This window comes from Narcine bancroftii, chromosome 4 (genome assembly GCF_036971445.1).
Source record: "Narcine bancroftii isolate sNarBan1 chromosome 4, sNarBan1.hap1, whole genome shotgun sequence".
Taxonomy (NCBI): Eukaryota; Metazoa; Chordata; class Chondrichthyes; order Torpediniformes; family Narcinidae; genus Narcine; species Narcine bancroftii.
Window position 1 is genome coordinate 23,587,127 of NC_091472.1, and position 25,317 is coordinate 23,612,443.

Consider the following 25,317-nt stretch of genomic DNA (forward strand, 5'->3'; position numbering starts at 1 on the left):
GAACAGCTGGAAAGGCAAATGTAACAGTGGCCTTTATTGCAAGACAACTTGAATGCAAGAGGACTAATGTAAAAGTGCTCTGGCAAGATCTGACTTGAAACATGTCTATACAGGTTCGTCCTAATACCCAACGTTCTCCCCGTCCAAATAACTCGTTTCTTCTCCCGAGATGCACAACCTCTCCACCTGGTATCCCATTGACCGTTTCTCTCCCGCACCGCCCAAGCCTGTCCGCAACCTCTCGGTTTCTTCAGCACTTCCGGCTCCTCCACCCCGCCTGCGAGCTCAGCCGCGAAACCGTTTAATCCAGAATCTGAGTCATCCAGCGCGCGCACGGTACAATGAAAATGAGGCGGCCCCTGCGGAACACCACCGGTGACCCGGCAGCCAGGAGGAGCCCTTCATCCTATCTCTCTACCCTATCTTCTCTAGTGCACAGTCCAGTGGCCGGAGTTGCTCAGTCCAAGATGACCACGGCTGGGTGGGGTGGGGTGAGGGGAGGGGGGGTCCCAAGGGGCTCAAGCTCTAGAACTACAGTTAATCCTCCAAAGCCCAGTGCGCGGCCCTTATTAGTCACAATGACCCATAAAGTTGACTGAAGCTCGACCCTTCCTTCCTTCCTCCCTCCATTGGGATAACGGGGCAAGCGCCCCACCACGTGATTGGGGACCTTCGCGCTCCCTCCATTGGGATAACGGGGCAAGCGCCCCACCACGTGATTGGGGACCTTCGCACTCCCTCCATTGGGCTAACGAGGCAAGCGCCCCACCCCCACCACGTGATTGGGGACCTTCGAGGACGAGGCTCGTGCCGGCACTATTAATTCTATTCAGACCGTTGTCTAAGGTCTGAATTATCTTCATGACTATTTTTAAAGGAGTTTAAAAATCTGCAGGTGGGGTGAACGTTTCGCGGGAGAAACAGGCAGTGGCGTGGCCCGCCCGCCCGCCCGCCGCGAGGTCCCCGGACATGCCAACCAAGCAGAAAGCAGCGGGCGGCGGAGGAGCGCAGGGGAGTCCGGTACCGGGCGGCGGCCTCAGTCCCGGCCGCGCCATGGACGGCGACATCCTTGATTCGCTGGAGGACCTAGGGTACGTATTCGCCCTGGGGGTCCGGGGGACGGCCGGTCGCGGGGGGGGGGGGGGGGGGGGTGCGGCTCGTACCGGAGAGGGCCTGGGCCTGGGCCTGGGCGCCGGCTGCCTGGACCGGACGCCTCCGTTTCCCGCTGGGTGGGCCTGGGCTGGAGGCGGCAGCAGGCCCGGGGCCGCCCCTCGGTCCCACTCAACAGGCCGGCCAGCTTTATTCTGCCTTCGCTGCCCGTGGTTCGTGGGCCTTTGGGGCAGGGCCTGGCGCTTTGACCTGTTGAAGGTTCTGTCCGTCATTGTGGCCCATCTTTCCCTTCGACGAGGGCCTGACTTTTTGCCCCCAGTCAGGTGTGGATTTGAGGAGACAGTGCGATCCTATTGAGTTTATCATGTCACCAGCGATGCATTGGAAGTTATTACCTACTTGTACTTTGTCTAATGCAGAGCAGGTAGGATGTGATGAGCCTTGGCATCCCATTATCTCCATATTTGATCCTGAAAATCTCTTGATTTTCTTCCTCTGACTGTAAGAGGTGCTTGAAGCAATTTCTGCCAATGGCAGATGAAAATAAGTTGTGTTGTGTTTCACTGTCTTTATTGCCTGCCACATTGACCACCACCAGTGGGCTGATATCGCCTCAAACCGTGCATCTTGGCGCCTCACAGTTCGGCGGACAGCAACCTCCTTTGAAGAAGACCGCAGAGCCCACCTCACTGACAAAAGACAAAGGAGGAAAAACCCAACACCCAACCCCAACCAACCAATTTTCCCCGGCAACCGCTGCAACCATGTCTGCCTGTCCCGCATCGGACTTGTCAGCCACAATCGAGCCTGCAGCTGACGTGGACTTTTACCCCCTCCATAAATCTTCGTCCGCGAAAGAAAGAAAGAAATGGAATCTCGAAAGACTCCCATCCATTATATCGCCCACTGTCCCAATGCCCTGCCCTATTTGCTGCTAAAACTCACGGTCGGGTTTCCGCACAGTCAAAGTTGACCATTCGTCACATTGTCCTGCCTTCCCATCCGACCTGTACGACAGCTTCCTAATAGGAGTAGGTCGCTTGATACTTTAGGCTTGCTGCACAGTTCCAGGGTAGAAAATTCCAAAGATTTGCCAGTGTTTATTGCAAAACATTTCTCTGCATCTCTGTTGTAAATGACAAAAGCCTTCATTCTGAGACATGTCATGCCTGGTTCTATGCTGCTTCGCCAGGGAAACATCCTCCCTGTATCCAACCCATCAAAGCCATTCTTCCAGACACGAGATCAGTGGCTCTCAACCTTTTTTCCCCACTCGCATACCACTTTAAATAATCCCTGACTAACCACAGTACTGGTCCTAAGACATCCTATGCCATAGGCCCTGTGGTTAGTCAGGGATTACTTAAAGTGATATGTGAGTGGGGGTAAAAAAGTTTGAGAACCATCTCAACCTTTTTTCCCCCACACTCACATACCACTTTAAGTAATCCCTGACTAACCACAGTACTGGTCCTAAGACATCCTATGTCATAGTCCCTGTGGTTAGTCAGGGATTACTTAGTGATATGTGAGTGGGGGTAAAAATGTTTGAGAACCATCTCAACCTTTTTTCCCCCACACTCACATACCACTTTAAGTAATCCCTGACTAACCACAGTACTGGTCCTAAGACATCCTATGTCATAGTCCCTGTGGTTAGTCAGGGATTACTTAGTGATATGTGAGTGGGGGTAAAAATGTTTGAGAACCATCTCAACTTTTTTTCCCCCACTCACATACCACTTTAAGTAATCCCTGACTAACCACAGTACTGGTCCTAAGACATCCTATGCCATAGGTCCTGTGGTTAGTCAGGGATTACTTAAAATGATATGTAAGTGGGGGGTAAAAAAAAGTTTGAGAACCACTGATCTAAATTATCTTGTGTGTGGCAACCATCCTTGGAACCAGTCTAATGAAAATTTGTTCTCTCCCTCTTGCATTTTCATTTTTTTTAGATTTTGAAACTAAAATGGTTCATAATTCTAAAAATTTTACCAAGATGCCATATATTTGCATAAGACACCTTTTTGTGCTATTGTCAAATCCTACTTTCACTAAAAGGCAAATTTGTCTTCCCAAATGTTTTTTTGTATGATCATGTTGGCTTTAATTAAATAGAGTTCAGGACACTTGGATCTCTTTGAACATGAATGTATTTAAAAATTACTTTTCTATTTGAATTCCTGACAAATTTGGAAATCTGGTGGTTCATCCCCTCGTAATGTTTTCCATCTTTCATTAACTAGAGGTTATACAAAAACCCTTGAGGATATCCTGACCCACACTGGTTTGTTTGTCCATTGACCTTGTGCTTACTGAGCTATATTGGCTTTGGCTTCATTCTGTGATGTGTCTATGTTCCAATTCTGTCTTCTGACTTCCTCTGCATTACAAGTGGCAGCTGTAAAATTCACTCTGTAAAATAAAAATCTTCTCTTTTTAATGAAATTCTCCTTGAAACCTCTTTTTAGCCAAGCTTTATTGGCATGATGTTGATATTCCATTCCTGTGAAGCAACTTGGAGATTTAACTCTGTTAAAGGTGCTGAATTAATATATACCGCACCTGTACTATTAAACCAGAATGATAAAACTGCCCATAAAACAAATGCACAGCCTTGAGTCAGTCTCATATTGGAAAGTGACTATCTCTCGTCATTGAAAATGCTGTATAAGATGCAGTTAGACTGTACCAGGAATAATGTTCTCATTGCCATACTGTTAGGAAGGGTTTGATTATAGTAGTTTAATTTCTGGTATTGTTGATATATCTTGCATGTGTGTGTGACTGCAGCAAGACAAGAATTTGGGTGCCTCTGCATGTTGTACTTGGGATATGGTCAAATCAAGCTAGAGAAGGTGCAGGAAAGATTGAAACAAGTTGCTGGGACTAGCTTGAGTCAATGTAAGTACAATAAACAGATCAATAACAAATATGTTAATTCTGAAATATGTGAAATGATCCATTGAAGAAATGGAAACGTACTGAGGAGCAGACGGATCTTGGTACAAATGTATAAGGATCACGGAAAGTAGCAGCACAAGTAGATAAGGTGGTTAAGAAGGCATATAGGACAGTCGTTCATTAGCTGGGCATAGAGTGCAAGGGCAGAAGATTATGTTACAACCATACAAACATTAATTAGACTATGGCTATGTGTAGTTCAGATCACCTTAGAAAGGATGTGGTTACTTTAGAAAGGTTACAGAGGAGATTCACCAATGTGAAGAGAGTGGTTTCAGATATGAGGAGAGGCTGGATTTATTTTCCTCAAAGTACAGGAGATGGAGGGGTCTCCTGAATGAGATTTGCTTAATTAGGAAAGGTATAGGTAGACTGGCTGGTGTAAAACCTTTTACCTTGATTCAGATGTTTATAACCAGAACACCTCAGTTTATGGTAAAGGACAGGCGATTGAGGAGATTTGTAAAAAAACAATATTTTCATTCCAGCTGCTTGATATTGTTGGAGGCAAGTATTCTTGACAGGTATTCTCACTATATTTGAGCAATATTTGGATGTGCACCTGAAAGGCCATGGCATAGGCTGAAGGATAGAAAGTGGAAATGAATAGATGGATGTTAGATGGACACAATTATTTTGTGCTCTATGACTTTATGAAACGGAATTCATATTTTCAGTCAATGCTACTTCATCTGAGCTTTAAAAATGTAACTGGTTTTAAGAAAATGAAGAAGCAGGGAAAGTCATTTGCCCTTGGAGCAAGAGTGCATGCCAATAGAGGAAACAAATCCATGAGAGGGTGGAAGGTAAATAAAGATCAAATATTTAACTGAAAGCTAAATCTGTTCCTTTGGATTGCTGAAGTTTAGATCTGAAGAGCAGACATTTATAAATAGTCACAAAAGACTATTAATTATTGCATTCCAAGAAAAGGTATGAATTGCATTCCATTGATCATCTAATGTATTTTTGATGGATTTTTTTTTTGAGGAGGTAACATAGGAGATTGATGAAGACAGGATGGTAGATGTTGTCCAAATAGACTTTGGTAAGGCATTTAACAAGATTCTGCAAGGGAGCTGTATCAAAAAGTTTAAGGCACATGGATCCAAGAGGAGCTGGCTTATTGGAGCCATTATTAGCTTGATAATAGAAAAAAGAAAGTGATGATGGAAGGATACGTTTCTCATCAAAAGTCTGTGATGTACCTCAGGAATTGATGCAGGGGATCTTTATCTGTGATTGTATATTAACAACTTAATTGTGAATGTTGGTGGTATGATTAGTAAGCTTGTAGATGACTTGAAAATGTATGTTGGTGTGAACATTTGCGGTGCTATATGTAATGAGGAAGGGCTGCAGCAGGGTATAGATCAGATGGAAAGTGGGTGTAGAATTGGCAGATGGAAGTGCAAGACAGTGCTGGTAGGTATGTAGTAAATGGTAAGTAACATCTAAGTAATGTTGATGGATGAAGTAACCTTGGATTCAAGAAGACTCATATTTAGCAATGCAAATAAATAGGGTGGTGAAGAAGGCCTTCAGAGTTTGGGGCATAGCATGTAAAAGTTGGGATAAGACACAAGAGATGTCGGAATCTGAAGCAAAAAAATAAACAGTTGGAAGCGGGAAAATCAGCATCAAGTTCATCCAAAATTTAAGCAAGTTTCAGCCTCAAGTAACCAGCAAAATATCGGGACGAATAAATTGGGAAAAATATACCAAAGTTTAAAATTGGTGCTGTTAGCCAATCACACAGTGGTAAATTCACTTAACTGGCATTAACCAATCCCTAAAGGTGACGGATACCTATTCTGTACCTGGTAGAGGAAGAAGGGTTCTTTTGTGATCAGTCTAGCAAGTAAATTTTAAACATTCATACAGCCATACAAAGAAGCAGGGTAAAAGCACAAATTACGGAGCATGGAGTTGCAATGAAAAAGATCAATTAATACAAAGCATGAGAGGACTGCTGTGCAATTCATTCATCCTGATGGCTCTGGGGAGGTAACTGTCCTTTAGCATTTTGGCCAATGGTTTCATACACTTGAACCTTTCCCTGATGGGTGGAGGGAGAAAGTGGCATGGGATGGGATGTTGGCTGCGTTACCAAGGATTGTGAGTTGATGCATTTTGGAAGGACAAATAAGAAGGCTGAATACAGGGTTAATGGTCAGTTATGTAAGAGTGTGGATGAACAGAGGGAGCTTGGAGTCCAAATCCATACATCCTTCAAGGTCGCCACACAGATTGATAGGATGGTTAAGAAGGCCCTTGGGATGCTGGGCTTCATTAATGGGGGAATGAGTTCAAGAGTAGAGAGGCCATGTTGCAACTCTACAAATCTCTGGTGAGACCACAAAGGGTATTGTGTTTAGTTCTGGTCACCTCATTATAGGAAGGATGTGGAAGCTATGGAGAGGAGCAGAGATTTACCAGGATGATAATCTGGATTGGAAAATAAGTCTAATGAGGCAAGGTTAGCAGAGCTGGGACTTTTTTCTTTGGAGCATGGAAGGATGAGAGGAGACTTAATAGAGGTCTACAAGATTATGAGAGGTATAGATAGGATGGTTGGCCAGCACCTGTTTTCCAGGGCAGGAATAACAAACACCAGAGGGCATGTGTACAAAGTGAAGGGAGGGAAGTTTAGAGGAGACATCAGGGGTGTTTTTAATTTTTAATGCAGAGAGTTGTGGGTGCCTAAAAGGCCTTGCCAGGGATGGTGGTGGAGGCTGAAACATTGGCAGCATTTAAGGGACTCTTAGACAGACATATAGATGGAAGAAAAATAGAGGGTTATGAGGAAGGGAGTGTTTAGTACTATTTTTAAGGAATATATGGGTCAGCACAATATCGAGGGCCTGAGGGCCTGAAGAGTGCTGTAGTGTTCTATGTTGTATGAAATTTGGAGGCAAAGAGACAGTTACTCCTTTAGGTTGAGACTTGGCATCATAAAAGTTGAACTGTTGCATTGCAACTTTAGAAAACACTGCTTGGATCATGCTTGAGAGTATTGTGTGTAGTTCTGGCCATTAGAAAGTGTGGAGAAGATTGACCCAGAGCATTCTCTAGTTTGGAGTACTTTAATTGGCAGGGATTGAATGTTCTGATTGGGGGAATATAAAATTACAAAAGAGTAAATGGATAGTTAGAATCTTTTTTTCCTGTGGTAGGGGTATCAAAAACTAGAGGGCATGGAGTAGTGGCCGGACGGTGAACTCCAGCCCTCTCCAGAAAAGTCGGGAAAAACAAAGGAAAACACAAAGGCACAGAAATAAAAGTTACAGAAAAGTGAGTATAAAGGTGGAAAGAAGATGGCGACAAAAAAAGAAAAATCGAAAGCAACGGTAAGAAGAGAGGAAGAGAAGACAAAGGAGGAAAAAGGTGAAGGCCTTACCTGTCCGAAGAGGCCCGCTGCGGAGAGAGAAACCCGCTCCCTCAGGTCGGTAAATAATGGACTACAAAAATGGCTCGCAGAGCCGAGTAAAAGTGCGCAACCGCACATGCGCGATACTTCGCGCATGCGCGATGCGAATGAAAAAAAACACACCGACGGGAGGGGGGACCAGCTGGGGAGTCGATCTCCACAGCCGGCAACGACAGCTGCAGAACACCTGCAGCAAGAAGAGACCACAGAAGACAATAGAAACAAGAAAGGAGAGGAGGAAAGGGCACCAAAGAAACAACAGATGGTCAACCCAGAGGAAGAAGAAGAGGAAGAGGAAGAGTACAGGGAAATAGAAGAAGAAAAGAAAGGCAAGGTAAAGGATATACTTGCTCTTATTAAAGGATACATGGAGTCATTTAAAGAATGGCAAACAGGAATTTAAGGATTTAAGAAAAAGAATAAACAACACAGAAGAGAAAATAAATAAAATGGAGATGACCTTAACAGAAATGGGAAAGAAAATGGACAAGATGGAAGAGCGGGCAGTAGCAGCAGAAATGGAGGTAGAAGACTTAAAAAAGAAATTGGAGAAATCTAATAAAAAAACTAAAGAGACACAAGAACTACTAGCTCAAAAAATAGATACAATGGAAAACCATAACAGAAGAAATAACATAAAGATAGTGGGCCTTAAGGAAGATGAAGAAGGCAAGAATATGAGGGAGTTTATAAAAGAGTGGATCCCTAAGACCCTAGGATGTCCAGAACTACAGCAAGAAATGGAAATAGAAAGGGCACATAGAGTATTGGCCTCTAAACCACAACCACAACAAAAACCAAGATCTATTGTAGTAAAATTCCTAAGATATACTACAAGAGAAAAGGTACTGGAGAAAACAATGGAAAAAGTAAGAGAGGGCAACAAACCACTGGAGTATAAAGGGCAAAAAATCTTCATTTATCCAGATATAAGTTTTGAACTCCTAAAGAAGAGAAAAGAGTTCAATACAGCAAAGGCGATTTTATGGAAGAAAGGGTATAAATTTATACTAAAGCATCCTGCGGTATTGAAAATATTTATTCCAGGACAACAAAACAGACTATTCTCGGATCCAGAAGAAGCACGAAAATTTGCAGAACAATTACAAAAATAGACTGAGGGAGGAAGACGGGTAATGAGAGTAAAAATGATCACGATTGATATGTATGTGGGTAAAGACAAAAATAGACTGAGGGATGAAGACGGGTAATGAGAGTAAAAATGATCACGATTGATATGTATGCGGGTAAAGAGGTATAAGAGTGAATAGAGACAATGAGCATACATGAATGTATCTGTACTTAGAGGAAAATATAGATAGTATAGACAAGAATTAATAAGGGAAGGTAATGGAATAGAGAGAATAAGGAGGGAATTAAAAGAGTGACCTTTGTGACATATGAAAAGTGAAATCTTTTCTGGGGGGGGCGGGGTGGGGGGAAATAGCGGTCACTGCAAAATCAGTTGACGCTTGCGAGTGGATTCGCAAATCCAAATGGAGAGGGGAGATGTGGTTGTCCGACAAGGGATAAAGGACAACTCAGGAGGTGAAGGGGAGATTGGGGATAAATAAGATAGAAATAGGAGAATAAGGAAAATGTTGGATGTTGTAGAAATGTTGTCTTATAAAGAGTTGAAAATAAGAAAACAGAAATGGAAAAGGAGGAAAGGTAATGATGGAAAAACGGAAAGAGAAGATAAACAAAATATAAAAGGGCTACGCTGAACTATATGTCTTTAAATATTAATGGAATACATAACCAAATTAAAAAGGAAGAAACTACTAAATTTAAATGAATAAATGTATTCCATTAGAAAAAATAACATATAGGTTAAGAAATAATATTGAAATATTCGAACAAGTATAGGAGCCTTACATTAAATACAATAGCGAAAACCTACCGGGGACAAACATTACCTAAGTTGATGGAAGGAGAAGGAAAGAAAAGAATGGACTCAGTAGAATTTCTGGTGTATTTCTGTTGAATGACAACATTGTCTGACTGGCTTAATGCAACCTAGATTGTATACCTAAAATGGATGAGAGGGGGGGGTGGGGGGGTGGCTTGGGAGGGGGTGGGGGAGAAAAAGTCACTGTATATGTGTGAAAAAGAAATAGTGTATATCATGGCTAATGTGATTTATGGTGTGAAAAATAAAAAAATTTAAAAAAAAAACTAGAGGGCATAGATTTAATAGGAGGAGGAGTTTTAGAGGGCTTAATGAAAGTTTTTTGTTTTATAGAGGATGTGATTGGATATAATCACTATATTTGAGACATTTAGGCAAGGCAGAGAAGGAAAGGAGCCCAATTAATGTCAGGTAGGCAAAAAAGATCACTGTCACGAGCTGAAGGATCAGTTTATATACTGTATAACTCTGACTTTTAGGCACAATTTGTTGTGGGGAACACAAAGGCAAGATCTTGTAGATGCAGAAGGTATGCAATAAAGCACAATACTGGTCAGAAAGCATTGTTAAAGAGAATCCAATGGGTCACAATCACTTTGAAAGGTCATTGCTGAGAATGTATTTCATTGCCCTTTCTAAGATGTGAGTGAGTTGATCCCAACAAACTTAAATCTGAATTAGACTGTATTTATAAACCAAAGTATTCCTACAAAGACAAAAATATTAGTGAATGAAGTCGGTGTTTAGGAAAAGTTGTGATGTGATTTTTTTTCTTTGGTGTCCATTTTTTTTTTGAAGGGATGCTTTTCAATTATAGAGGAGTAAATAAATTGTTTCACTGTGGGATTAACATTTGAAATCAAAGCATTTCCACAAATTTATATTGTTCTGGGATTCTGTAAATGTAGCTTTATTATAAAGGACCTGACTGGAGAATTTAGAAATCCTTTTGTATAGAGAAATGTGTTCACAAAATAGGGAATTAAAAAAATGCAATGATTTTAGTTTTATATTCATTTTGCAGATATAAGGGTCCACTGCTGAATCATGGAGCTCTGGACCTGGCAACAGCTGAAGGAGCAGCTTCTCTGGAATATACGAAACTATGTTCCTGGCTTGTAATGGAACTGAAGGCATTTTATAAATTGATAGAAAATGTCAATGCAACAACTAGTAAGTATTTTCTTATCATTAAAATAATTGCAAGATGTATCCCTTAATGACTAATCCAGATTGCACATAAAATCACAATATTTGAACGTAATTTGGTGGTAATTTTATACTGACTTGCTGGGCAAGTGATGCAAATGTAATCAGATATCTTGGAAAAACCTTATTGCTCACTCATTGATCACTTGTGCTTTTATTTACTTTAATCCAAACAGTCCCCAGATTAAAAACAAGTTCTGTTACCTAGGTCTGTCTTTAACTACTCAAATTCAAGCCGAAACAAGTACATGCAGTCCTTAGTTAGCGTCAGTCAAATGTTTATCCTAGTATATAGCATATATAGTATATATTTTTACCTTTTTATGCATGTAAAACACTTAAGAAACACTTCCAAATACACTACAACGTCTTAACCCTAATAATACAGTACATAATTGGATGATGTAGGAGAAGATGATGGAGAGATGGCTACTGTTGGAGAGTCAGGGCTTGATTCTGCTTCTGGAGATGGGTGGGTTACGACTGGAGCTGGAGTCAATTTCTTGAAGTAGGCATCAACGGAGGTTTCTACAGAGCTTTTCTTTTTCTCGTCATAAATGGCCTTAAATCCCCTGCTAGATTTGATACAGTACAGGTGTATTAGGATTTTTGCCACGTGAAGCATGGAGGTGGAATCGGCTGCAAAGAAGCATCTGTTCATTCCTAGCTGCCTTTAACCCAAGGAGACAGTAAAGAGTCACCAAACTGTTGGTTTACAGGTCATTTGTAAACCAGAATGATACAAGAGTATACAGTAGTGTACAGGTGTGAAGTTTGAATCTGTACTTTTCAATTTCAAATCTGTTCCTGTGCTTGCAATATGCGGTACGCTATCTTGTGATGCTGAGATATGGAAGCATCATGCAAGAGTATCGTACACTCTCTTGCAATGGTGACTCAACCACGCTCACACTGGAAGTTGATGACATTCTACTTCTGGCCAGCCTGTCAGTTCATAAGTAGGAGTTGTTTGTAAATTGGACATTTTAGCCCAGGGACAGCCTGTAGTCCTGTGTGTCTTGATAAACTATAAAAATTACAGCAAATCAATTGATTATTTAAATCAACATTTAAAGCATAATCCTGGTATCAGTAGACATGGGCATAAAGTCACACATAATGGAAACAGGCCAATTGAGTCAGTGTCGATTATCAAGCATCCATTTTTATTCTCTTCAAGCACCTCTGCCCCCCTCCCCCACTTTCCAGTTTCTACCACTCTTCTGTACAATGAAGGGAAATTTACAGTGCCAAATTAACTTAACAACCGCATTTTTGATTTGTGGAGGAAACCAAAACACCAAGAGGAAATCAGAGGGAGAATGTTCAAACTCTCAACAGAGTTCAGAATTAAACCTGCTTAGCTGGATCTCTAAGGCAACAACTCTACCAGCTTCACCACTGAGTTAGCAACGTTGTGAATCCAAGACAGATACATAATTTTATTTCTTAGAATATTTTCTTATTTCCATTTGATTCTATAAAGTCTGATTATTGGAGTATTATATAATGGCTCTGTGTCTTAAATAGAATGCTACCTTTTTGTCTGTAAAAACCTTTGTCAACCATGAAACTGATCTTGTTTGCACTGGAACAAAAGAAATAAATGCTGTAAATCTCTGTAATATTTGGATAAATGAAAAGCATTTAAAATCTGATTTTGTGATTTAACTTGTTGAACTTCCTAGGTCCCACGGAAGCTGAAGAATTCCAACTGGAGATGAGTGGTTTGCTCGCTGAGATGCATTGCCCCTATTCTCTTCTAACTACTGGAGACGTCACTAAACGTCTTCTCAACAAAAATAATTGCCTTTTACTGCTCAGTAAGTAAAATTAAACATGGTTGTAATATTTGACTATATTGTCAAGCTTAAATTTGATTTTTTTATTAATTTAAATTTGTATTTAGACATGCAGCATGGTAACAGATCATTTCGGCCCACGAGTCTGTGCCACCCAATTTACACCCCATTAACCTTCCATGTAAATTAGATAATGATACCTTTCTAACAGGTTATGGCTATCCTAGAGACTCCTGGTTCAGCTCCTGTTCCTCCTACAAGAAGATTGTGTGACACTCCACACAACTTTTCCTTCAGAGCCGAAAGTCCTGCATTTATAGTGCTATTCATTTATTCGGGTGCCTTGCCATTCGATGTGGGCAATCATGTCTCTCCATCTGTCATGATCTCTGACCTTCCAAATGGTAGTTGTTGCCTCCCCTATTCTCTTTTGGTGAAGGCTCCGTCTTTGAGCTGAGACCATGGTCAATGTTGAGTTCATGATTAGGGGAAAAAATATTGAAGTGGTTTCCTGTTGCCTTCTTCATTTGCAGTGTCCATACTGGATGGATAACCCTGGCCATTGATCAGCAGATTCGTCTACCCAGCGTTTTTAGTTTTACACTATAAATTCAAATTTGTAGAATCTGCTTGTTTTAAAAAAAAAACTATCCACCATCTGCAATCCATGGCTTCACGTGACCCTGATCGGGAGGCTAAACGGGTTCGACCACTTGGCCTAGATGACCTGTAGGGTATTGGATGGAAGGAGAGTCTTGCACCTCATTTTACTGAGCAATTGCACAAGATCTACACAGCATAGTGCTATTGGCAAGCCTAATTATACCTGGCCTCAACATCTATGAATAACAAGCTTGAAACAAAGATTGTTGAAGTCCAGACGTGCACCCATTTCGCTGTTAATTAGGGATGGAATTAGGCTGGAAGGGAAAAATGCCTTTTATTGAGATCATATAGTAAAAGGGGAAAAGATTAAGGGAAACATCAGGGGAAATTTCTTCATGGTGGGAGTATGGAATGGACTTCCGATAGTGTTGGTAGATGCAAGATTGATGTTGGTATTCAAGGAAAGGTTGGATAGGTATATGGATGGGAGAGGTGGGGAGGATCATAGGCCAAATGTGGGTCAGTGGGACTAGGTGGGAGAAGATGTTCAGCATGGTCTAGTAGGGCCAAACTGACCTGTTTCTGTACTGTAAAAGGTTATATGGTTATATGGTTTTCAAGATTGAAAGGAGTTGATGCTCTCATAAACTCTATTTCAACAATGGACAGACAGCAACTTCATGAACTTGTAGGAATGAATTAGTTAAGTTCAAATATCTCTTCACTTTTTTTCCCCCCACTTAGCTTACCTGATCTCTGAGCTGGAATCTTCTCGGATGCTTTATGTCCACAACCCACCAAAGAAAGAACCCGATAAGATGAGCCAAACCTTTGTGGAGTTGAAAACCATATGCATAACTCTGGGTATGTCCAAGCCCCCAGATAATATCACCATGTTCCAGTTCTTCAGTGGGATTGAGAAAAAGGTACAGAAAATATAATCATTCAAATCAGCACAATTTAAAACTTGATCCATTCAGTTGAACGATTCAAATGAATTGTCTTTAAAAACTCTAGGAATTTCACTAAGGAAATGCAGAACTGTAAAACATTACCAGTGCAGAAACAGGCTCTTTAGCCCTTCTATTATTTGCCGAACTATTATTCTCCTTATTCCAGTGGTTCTCCACCTTTATCCACACTCGCATACCACCTTAATCATCCATTAGTAACCACAGAACACCTATGGCACAGGATACCATAGGCACTCTGGTTAATAAGGGATTACTTAAGGTGGTATGTAAGTAGAGAAAAAAAAGGTTGAGAACCACTGACCCCCCCCCCCCCCCCCAGTCTATATCCCCCCCATACCCTTCCTATCCATCCACCTGTCCAAATTTTTCTTAAATGTTAAAATTGAGCCTGCACTCATCACTTCACCTGGCAACTCATTCCATATTCCAACTACTCTCTGAAGAAATTCCCCCTATTGTTACCCCTAAACCTCCCCCTTCACCCTTAACCCACGGCCTCTGGTTTGTATCTCGCCGAACCTCGGACTGCATTTCTCTATCTAAACCCATCATGATTTGTGTACCTCTAACAAATCTTACCTCATTCTTCTAACTCACCAGGTTAGTTTGGTTGCACCTTTTGAGCTGGAAACTGGAATAGCTGCTGCTGCTGGGTTTTTCTTTATGAGGTGTATTTTGATTCAAGTTCCTACTTTCCCAAGGTTTTCTATTAATAACTACTTGTCATGTTAAACAATTGAGGAGACATTATTTTTTTTTAAATTTCACTTTCAAGAGGGAATGCAGGCATTTTTTTTTTCCAAAGCTTAGTGGCTACGCTTAATTTTAGGTCATAAATTAGATCAGCCATGATCTTATTGAATGGCGGAGCAGAGGCCTACTTCCTATGTTCCTAACTAATAAATTTGGCAAGCTGAAGTTCTAGATTCCAACATATTATTGACTGACACTGCATTGTACCTTTTCTCGGGCATCTATCCACAAGGGTGCATAATTTCTGTATCTCAGTACGGTGCTCATTTATGTCTGGGAGACATTGTAGGCTACAAATGAAATTCCCATTGTTTTAGACATTGGGCTTCTCAAATATAATAAACATTTGTTAAGTTTTGTTTTCATAGAGAATTGCCAAATTTCTTGCAATTTTTCTGACATGATTATACCCTTTTACTTTCCAATTTCAACAGAGAGACGTGGTTTGGATTTCTAACTCTTTAAAATGATGGTAAATCAAGGAAACTTCAAAATGAACATACAAAATACTCAGTGAGAAAGTCAATGGATGTATTTTGAACATCTCTGTGTATGAAAGAATCCTTTTAGCTTTAAACATTTGTTCATTAAGAGGTTTTGAACTGGTTTTGAGTAATATTTTGCTGTCCATTAAGGGAGTTCACTGTGTATAGAAATTTAAAAATGGCTCTCATTTTTATACAACCACCTTTCCACTTTATTGAAAGACAAATTAAAATTATTTTATGCTACAGCTGTTGTGCTCTCTGGTTTCACTCAAAGATAATCAGTTGATCTGATGCGAGTTGAAAGCGGAATATTGGGCAGGAAATTAGAAGAACTGCTCACTTTTTAATAGTATAGAATCTATCTCCAGAAGCAAATGAGCTTCATATAATTTTAGCATTTGTACTGGGGCTTGAGTGGAAGCAGTGTGTTTCTACTCAAAAGGGAAGCAAGTGAAATGATCACCTCTATTTCTTGGAACAAAGGTTTCCAGTCAATGTTACATGTACTGGCTTTTGTGAAAAAGATGATGACCTTTTCAGAGAAAGCTCACAATGTAACCAGACCATCACCTGCACATTCAGTCCTCCCAGAAAATAGTTTTTTGATTAAATCCTGAGAAATAAAAGTACGAGATATCTCTGGACTTGTAGCCAAAATAACTTACACCTTCATAAAATATTTCCACTTGATCATCAAAAGAATTGTTTTCCTGAATAAAGTTGTTATCCATTCAAATAGATACAATTTTAAAAAATGTCCTAATTTTATCCCCCCCCCCCCCACAGTAGATTTTGTATTGATACTGAAACAGCAAGAGTTTGTCAGAAGTAAAAATAAATTCAGTATTAATGTTGAAAATTATTTTTGTATTCTTTCAAATTTCTTCATTAAAAAAAGTTAGTGGATATGGAATCTTTTTTTTTTTTTTTTTTTTTTTAATTTTTTTATTTTTCACACCATAAATCACATTAGCCATGATATACACTATTTCTTTTCACACATATACAGTGACTTTTTCTCCCCCCCCCCCCTTTCCTCCCAAACCACCCCCCACCCCCCCCTCTCATCCATTTTAGGTATACAATCTAGGTTGCATTAATCCAGTCAGACAATGTTGTCATTCAACAAAATTACACCAGAAATTCTACTGAGTCCATTCTTTTCTTTCCTTCTCCTTCTATCAACTTAGGTAATGTTTGTCCCCGGTAGGTTTTCGCTATTGTATTTAATGTAAGGCTCCTATACTTGTTCGAATATTTCAATATTATTTCTTAACCAATATGTTATTTTTTTTTCTAATGGAATACATTTATTCATTTAAATTTGGTAGTTTCTTCCTTTTAATTTGGTTATGTATTCCATTAATATTTAAAGACATATAGTTCAGCGTAGCCCTTTTATATTTTGTTTATCTTCTCTTTCCGTTTTTCCATCATTACCTTTCCTCCTTTTCCATTTCTGTTTTCTTATTTTCAACTCTTCATAAGACAACATTCCTACAACATCTAACATTTTCCTTATTCTCCTATTTCTATCTTATTTATCCCCAATCTCCCCTTCACCTCCTGAGTTGTCCTTTATCCCTTGTCGGACAACCACATCTCCCCTCTCCATTTGGATTTGCGAATCCACTCGCAAGCGTCAACTGATTGTGCAGTGACCGCTATTTCCCCCCACCCCGCCTCCCCCAGAAAAGATTTCACTTTTCATATGTCACAAAGGTCCCTCTTTTAATTCCCTCCTTATTCTCTCTATTCCATTACCTTCCCTTATTAATTCTTGTCTATACTATCTATATTTTCCTCTAAGTACAGATACATTCATGTATGCTCATTGTCTCTATTCACTCTTATACCTCTTTACCTGCATACATATCAATCGTGATCATTTTTACTCTCATTACCCGTCTTCTTCCCTCAGTCTATTTTTGTCTTTACCCACATACATATCAGTCGTGATCATTTTAACTCTCATTACCCGTCTTCCTCCCTCAGTCTATTTTTGTAATTGTTCTGCAAATTTTCGTGCTTCTTCTGGATCCGAGAATAGTCTGTTTTGCTGTCCTGGAATAAATATTTTCAATACCGCTGGATGCTTTAGTATAAATTTATACCCTTTCTTCCATAAAATCGCCTTTGCTGTATTGAACTCTTTTCTCTTCTTTAGGAGTTCAAAACTTATATCTGGATAAATGAAGATTTTTTGCCCTTTATACTCCAGTGGTTTTTTGCCCTCTCTTACTTTTTCCATTGTCTTCTCCAGTACCTTTTCTCTTGTAGTATATCTTAGGAATTTTACTACAATAGATCTTGGTTTTTGTTGTGGTTGTGGTTTAGAGGCCAATACTCTATGTGCCCTTTCTATTTCCATTTCATGCTGTAGTTCTGGACATCCTAGGGTCTTAGGGATCCACTCTTTTATAAACTCCCTCATATTCTTGCCTTCTTCATCTTCCTTAAGGCCCACTATCTTTATGTTATTTCTTCTGTTATGGTTTTCCATTGTATCTATTTTTTGAGCTAGTAGTTCTTGTGTCTCTTTAGTTTTTTTATTAGATTTCTCCAATTTCTTTTTTAAGTCTTCTACCTCCATTTCTGCTGCTACTGCCCGCTCTTCCATCTTGTCCATTTTTTTTCCCATTTCTGTTAAGGTCATCTCCATTTTAATTATTTTCTCCTCTGTGTTGTTTATTCTTTTTCTTAAATCCTTAAATTCCTGTGTTTGCCATTCTTTAAATGATTCCATGTATCCTCTAATAAGAGCAAGTATATCCTTTACCTTGCCTCTCTTTTCTTCTTCTATTTCACCATACTCTTCCTCTTCTTCTTCCTCTGAGTTGACCATCTGTTGTTTCTTTGGTGCCCTTTCCTCCTCTTCTATCTTGTTTCTATTGTCTTCTGTGGTCTCTTCTTGCTGCAGGTGTTCTGCAGCTGTCGTTGCCGGCTGTGGAGATCGACTCCCCAGCTGGTCCCCCCTCCCGTCGGTGTGTTTTTTTTCATTCGCATCGCGCATGCGCGAAACTTCGCGCATGCGCGTTTGCGCACTTTTGTTCGGCTCTGCGAGCCATTTTTGTAGTCCATTATTTACCGACCTGAGGGAGCGGGTTTCTCTCTCCGCAGCGGGCCTCTTCGGACAGGTAAGGCCTTCACCTTTTTCCTCCTTTGTCTTCTCTTCCTCTCTTCTTACCGTTGCTTTCGACTTTTCTTTTTTTGTCGCCATCTTCTTTCCACCTTTATACTCACTTTTCTGTAACTTTTATTTCTGTGCCTTTGTGTTTTCTCTTGTTTTTCCCGACTTTTCTGGAGAGGGCTGGAGTTCACCGTCCGGCCACTACTCCATCGCGTGACTCCTCCCCTGTGGATATGGAATCTTGATTCCTGCACTGTCATTTAACTATATATTTCTCAACCCATCTACAACCCCTTTGAAAATCTAATTACATGTTGCAAAAGCTATGATTTTAGTATCTTTCATTTTATCTGCAATTGTATTCTGACCACTAGAAATTTCTATGGTTTACAATTAAATGCCAAGAGATTTTATGGATGAGGTCAAGTGATTAGGTTCCTAATTCTAGGCCCATCTATTATATCTGCTGCTTCAATAACCTTCCCTTTATCACAAGGCCAGAACTGCAACTTTTGCTTAACTCCACAGTGTTGAGATCAAATACATTTCTCCACACTAGGAAATAGGCCATGACTGCTTGCAGAAAAATCAAAACGCAGCAAAAAATTCAGCCTTGTCCTCGTCGATGTCAGGTAACGTTTGCACGAGTGGCAGGGAATGGGTATCTTCAGCAAAAGTAAATGTGACCCATTTCCCTTTGCATTCAATGGCGTTATCATTGTCCAGAGATTAATTTGTCCTATTCCTAAGGATTGCAAGAGACTCATCTTCTCTTTCCACCATCTCCTCCGTGTAAAGTCACCAGGATAGAAGGGCTCTCCACTGCTATACCAGCGTTCAAGATGCTCATAGCCATTCAGTTCAAAGCTTGATTGCCACTCCATTCATAAGCATCAAATGCTCATGGCCTAATAAACTTCAGCAATTATTCAAGGCTTCTTCACTGGTGCCTTCTAAGCCCAACACCTCTCGCACCTGGTATGGTGGTATTGCCCTCCAAATTACTTCTAGTCTGGGCTTTAACTGTTCCTTCATTGCTGTTGAAGAATCCTAACATGGACTTCCTAAATAGCATAATCGGAGCAGTGTAACTAGAAGGTTGTTCAAGAAGTCCTTTTTCCAAGGCCTTCTGGGAAAGGATCACCAATACATTCTGACTGCTGGTGACTGCCTGTGTTTCAAATGACTTTAAAATTTTATTTCATTTATGTTAATTTTTTTTTTTAACAGCATCAAAGCATGCGCAATTACCAGATGTAAGATCAACGTGCACAAAAGTACTTCTCACAAGATTATTCACGCATTTCTTAACTTTTTTTAAAAAATATGAATATGGGGAACATTTCAATTGTTCCAAAAAAACATAAATATCACAAATAAAAAGCAAAAGTTGCAGTTGCTGGGCATTGGAAATAAAGCCAGGTGACATCATTTGAGAGAGAAACTTCTGGGAAAGAGAATTCTGAAGATTCCTGATCTTGTGTTTGTGAGGGAGAGGAGGGGGGAAGAGAAGAATCTTCCTCACCTCAGTGTGATATGAGCACTCTTCTTATTCTGGAAAATATGCTCACTTGTTCCAGACAACTTCACCTGGTCAATAACCTGCAGAATCTTGTGTTTCAGTAAGATCACCTGTATTGTTCTCTACTCCCATGAATAAAGACTCGAGCTACTCTACCTTTCTTAACCTATCAACTATTTTATCCCAGGAATTGACTTGGTCAACTTTCTCTTCATCCTCCAGTGCAAGTACATCCTTAAATATGGAGACCAAAAGTGTATGCAATACTTGTGATCTCAACACCTAATTAGGTTGCATTAAAACTTCCAAATGTTGATGCTCCATATCCAGTGCAATATTGTATTAGCCATCTGTAATGCTTGTTGTATTACATACTAATTTTCTTTTTGTTTTGTGTACAAGGACACCCTGGTCCCTTTACACATGACATTTTGTAGTCTCCTTCCATTTAAATAATTATTTTATTTCCTTTCTGAAAGGATAATTTTTCCTCACTCACTTAACCTGTCTCAGTGGTCAACAAGAAAATCTGCAGATGCTAGGGTCTAGTGCAATACACAAAAGTGCTGGAGAAACTTAAAACAGGTCAGAGAGAAGGGCTCGGCCGAAATGTCGACTGCCCTTTACCTCCCATGGATGCTATGTAACCTGCTGAGTTTCTTCAGCACTTCTGTGGACTGCACTTAACCTGTCTGTATCCTTTTTAGGCTCTTTGTGTCCTCCTCAGAAATTGCTGATCTATTTGGTTTGGTTCCAGTATGTTTGATTCCTTCATCCATGTCATAGCTGAAGCCTCGTCATTGATCCATATGGCACCCCACCCACTAGAAAATTATCAATTTTTCTTGACTCTCTGATTTCTGTTAGTCACACCTCTATCCATTGCCAATGTATTGCCTCCAACCCTGTAAAATAATGCATGATGGATGCCTTTTGAAGAAGACCGCAGAGACCACCTCACTGACAAAAGACAAAGGAGAAAACACCCAACCACAACAAACCAATTTTCCCTTGCAACCGTGCCTGCCTGTCCCGCATCGGACTTGTCAGTCACCAGCGAGCCTGCAGCAGACGTGGACATACTCCTCCATAAATCTTCGTCCGCGAAGCCAAGCCAAAGGATGCCTTTTGGGAATTTGGATCATTACCTGGATGGGAGGGCTATGGACTGGGTGTAGGTCAATGGGTCTAGGCAGAAAAATAATTTGTCACAGACTAGAAGTGCCAAAGAGCCTGTTTCTGTGTTGTAATGTTCTATAACATATCCACAGATTCCCTTCTCTCAACCCTGTTTCTTGCATCCTCGAAGACCTCTTTGATGTTTATCATCTCTGCTCTGAGCACTGAAGCATCCATTAGGAGTAGAAATACAATTTCATCCCATCAGAATTTTTTTTTAAATATAGCTCAGAAATGGTCAATTTTGCAATCTAGATTGCTTTTCATTGTTTAGTTGTTTGTGTGCCAGTTCTCAAATGACTTGTTGTGAAATTAAAAATCTCTTTTTCATTACTTTTCATTTCAAATGTAATTTTTTTTCCCCAGCTGAAGGAATCTTTGTCCAAGGTACCTCCTAATCATGTGGGAAAACCTCTGGTGAAAAAAGCACTTGGCCCTCTTCACTGGGTGAGTAATTTAATTAGAGCTATAACACCTTTCCAACCCATGCACGCTGCTCAAATACTAATTAACCTACTGGCCCCGTATGTTTTGTAGGAGGAAAATATGTACCCATAGTGTTACGAGCTCAAAGGACCCCAAAACCTAGCAGCAATAGATATTCACCACGACAAATGGTTACTTAAACAAAAGTTGTTTTTAATTATCTTTAAACATGAAAACCGACTCACAGTTAACTTATCACTATTAACTTAACTAACCTAACCCACCCCCCCACAACTCTTAAGTGCACGTGTATGTAATGTGTGTGTAAATCTAAGAAAAGTTCTTTGGTTCACAGTTCAGTTTCGCTTCTCAGTCTTCCAAGTTCACTGGTTGCAGGCAATTCTTATACTGTGCACAGAATTTAACATGTATCAAGTTCACCAGGCTTTGGAGCTCAAGAGGTAAATCTTTACCGCTCAGGAAGGTTCTTGTGGGTTTTGTTAGGTCTGCTTTGTTCATGAATGAGTGAGACAAACACCAGACTGAGTCGAAATCAGGGTTCTTTGTTCTTTATTACCGGATTGTAACACTTGCAACTAACCATGTTAGTCGGAGAATGCATTCTGCCGTTATCAGCAAAATGATAATTTTTTATACCCTTGGATACGTGCTTAGAACATCATCATATCATTACTTGTCCAATGACTAAAACTGTTGCTATCCTTTCCCTGCTAGCTTCCTGCCTCTCAATCCATCAATGTCTCTCTTATCTTGTAAGTACAAGGATGCATTCACATCTTGTTACAGCCCTGCACAGGGTAACTCCTTACACATTCCCATCTCATGATGTTTTACCTAACAGGAGTACAAGGACACCTCTCCTTCTTGTTACAGCCCTGCACAGGGTAACTCCTTACACATTCCCATCTCATGATGTTTTACCTTACAGTTTGCAGAGAGAGATGTGTTCCAGGATTTCCACAACTGAGGTACCACCGTTAGTCACCTCAATGTCTTGCTGGTGAGACTTGCCCCATCAGAGTTCTCTAGATGATAACCTCTTTCTTTCAGGCTATCACAGATTCTTTCTGTACCACTTATTCCAAGAGAAACATCAGACAGATAGCACTTCCATCCATCCGCCGCTCTGGAACTTCTGTTTCAGTTTCAACAAACTTCTCCTGGCTGACATTGTTCAGTCTCTCCCTCTCTCTGAGATTTCAACTGCCAGCCTCATGTCCTTCTCTCTCTCACTTGCAAAACCCCCTTCGTCTCCAGCAAACAATAGGAGTCAGTCTTCTAGTCCATCTGTTGTTTTAGGTAAACAAAGCTCTCAATGACCTCAGAGTGAGCTCTTTGCAGAGAGATCAAAAGCCTTGCAAAAAGGTCCAACACAAACAACCTGACTCTTCCAAGACAATAGCCTATTCATTTCATCATCATTTCAATTAGCACCTACTTGTGAAATGTGCATAGCATTCACCATAGTTTCTGTAAAGTCACTGAATATGAATTCTTCAGTATTTCAAATAAGATCTGTTTTAATGTGTATGTATGTAATCTACTCTAATTTTACCAATTTATCTCACAAAACATCTCCAAATTTTCCATCACACTATCCTAGTTTGGAACATAGGCACAATCTTCTTTAATTTTGGTAGTGTGGTGGTGTGAACAGTGGAAGAAACACAGCCACCACGTTGAGGGTCTTTAACGACTTTTTATTCAAATTCAGCACGCTCCTTTAAGGGCAGCATGAGCTCAGTCACCTGGTGCATTGTGACGTCATAATCACTGCCCAGGGTGCGCGCCGGAAGGGATGCTGGAGTCAGAGAGAAACCTCTGATGACGCCATTTCCCCACGGCTGCCCCATCACGTGGCGATACAAGCGGGACCGGCTCACCATGAGGATGTGCGCCGCCACAATAGCAGGATTCAAAATCAGGCAATCATCGATGGCTCTGCTTACTCCAAAGAACCAATGTGAGCAATCTTGGGCAGGTTCAATTCAATAACCTTTGGAATAAAACTTCTTATAACTTGGCAGAGTTGATGCCAGCCTGCAGCAAGTATTGACTTATATGGAAGGAGTTGTTCATTGTTAGATCAAAGGAATTGCACTGCAGCTGACCAGTTCTACTTTATAAAGGAATGTGTTTCCTTGTTCCCCATTATAATTGGTCAAATTATGCTAAACCACCCCTACAGCCGACAAGGTTGTCATCCTGGGCGACTTCAACGCTCGTGTCGGCAAAGACTCAGAAACCTGGCCAGGAATCCTGGGCAAGCATGGCGTCGGCAAGTGCAACGACAATGGGCGCCTCCTGTTGGAGCTCTGCGCAGAACAGCGGCTTTTCATTACAAACACCCTTTTTCAGCAGAGGGACAGCCTTAAGACCACCTGGATGCATCCCCGATCCAAACACTGGCACCTCCTGGACTACATCCTGGTGCGAGAAAGTGACAAACGAGATGTGCTCCACACCAGGGTCATGCCTAGCGCGGAATGCCACACTGACCACCGGCTGGTTCGCTGCAAGCTCAACCTTCACTTCAAGCCAAAGCCCAGGAACAATAAAGCCCCCAGAAAGAGGTTCAATGTTGGAAACCTGCAGTCAGACGAAGCGAGAGGAAACTTCCAGGCAAACCTCAAAGCAAAGCTCGACAATGCAACCCGCCTCACGGACCCGTCCCCTGAAACCCTCTGGGATCAGTTGAAGACTACCATACTGCAATCCACTGAAGAGGTACTGGGCTTCTCCTCCAGGAAAAACAAGGACTGGTTTGACGAAAACAGCCAGGAAATCCAGGAGCTGCTGGCAAAGAAGCGAGCTGCCCACCAGGCTCACCTTACAAAGCCGTCCTGTCCAGAGAAGAAACAAGCCTTCCGTCGCGCATGCAGCCATCTTCAGCGCAAACTCCGGGTGATCCAAAATGAGTGGTGGACTAGCCTCGCCAAACGAACACAGCTCAGCGCGGACATTGGCGACTTCAGGGGTTTCTACGAGGCTCTAAAGGCTGTGTACGGCCCCTCACCCCAAGTCCAAAGCCCGCTGCGCAGCTCAGACGGCAAAGTCCTCCTCAGTGACAAGATCTCCATCCTCAACCGATGGTCAGAACACTTCCAATCTCTTTTCAGTGCCAACCGCTCAGTCCAAGATTCCGCCCTGCTCCAGCTCCCTCAACAGCCCCTAAGGCTAGAGCTGGATGAGGTTCCCACCCTGGATGAGACATATAAGGCAATCGAACAACTGAAAAGTGGCAAAGCAGCAGGTATGGATGGAATCCCCCCAGAAGTCTGGAAGGCTGGCGGCAAAACTCTGCATGCCAAACTGCATGAGTTTTTCAAGCTTTGTTGGGACCAAGGTAAACTGCCTCAGGATCTTCGTGATGCCACCATCATCACCCTGTACAAAAACAAAGGCGAGAAATCAGACTGCTCAAACTACAGGGGAATCAGGTTGCTCTCCATTGCAGGCAAAATCTTCGCTAGGATTCTACTAAATAGAATAATACCTAGTGTCGCCGAGAATATTCTCCCAGAATCACAGGCGGCTTTCGCGCAAACAGAGGAACTACTGACATGGTCTTTGCCCTCAGACAGCTCCAAGAAAAGTGCAGAGAACAAAACAAAGGACTCTACATCACCTTTGTTGACCTCACCAAAGCCTTCGACACCGTGAGCAGGAAAGGGCTTTGGCAAATACTAGAGCGCATCGGATGTCCCCCAAAGTTCCTCAACATGATTATCCAACTGCACGAAAACCAACAAGGTCGGGTCAGATACAGCAATGAGCTCTCTGAACCC

General features: G+C 41.2%; 1 protein-coding gene across 1 annotated transcript in view; it reads left to right on the forward strand.

Moving 5' to 3' along the window:
• The first annotated feature begins 932 nt into the window (after positions 1-932).
• fam98a (family with sequence similarity 98 member A) overlaps positions 933-25,317 on the forward strand; it is a 34,945-nt gene continuing 10,560 nt past the window's right edge. Inside the window, exons 1-5 of the mRNA XM_069930939.1 lie at positions 933-1,091; positions 10,444-10,592; positions 12,317-12,451; positions 13,781-13,962; positions 21,449-21,529. Coding sequence (XP_069787040.1) covers positions 970-1,091; positions 10,444-10,592; positions 12,317-12,451; positions 13,781-13,962; positions 21,449-21,529 — 669 coding nt within the window. The 5' untranslated portion in view covers positions 933-969. The remainder of the gene's footprint in view (positions 1,092-10,443; positions 10,593-12,316; positions 12,452-13,780; positions 13,963-21,448; positions 21,530-25,317) is intronic.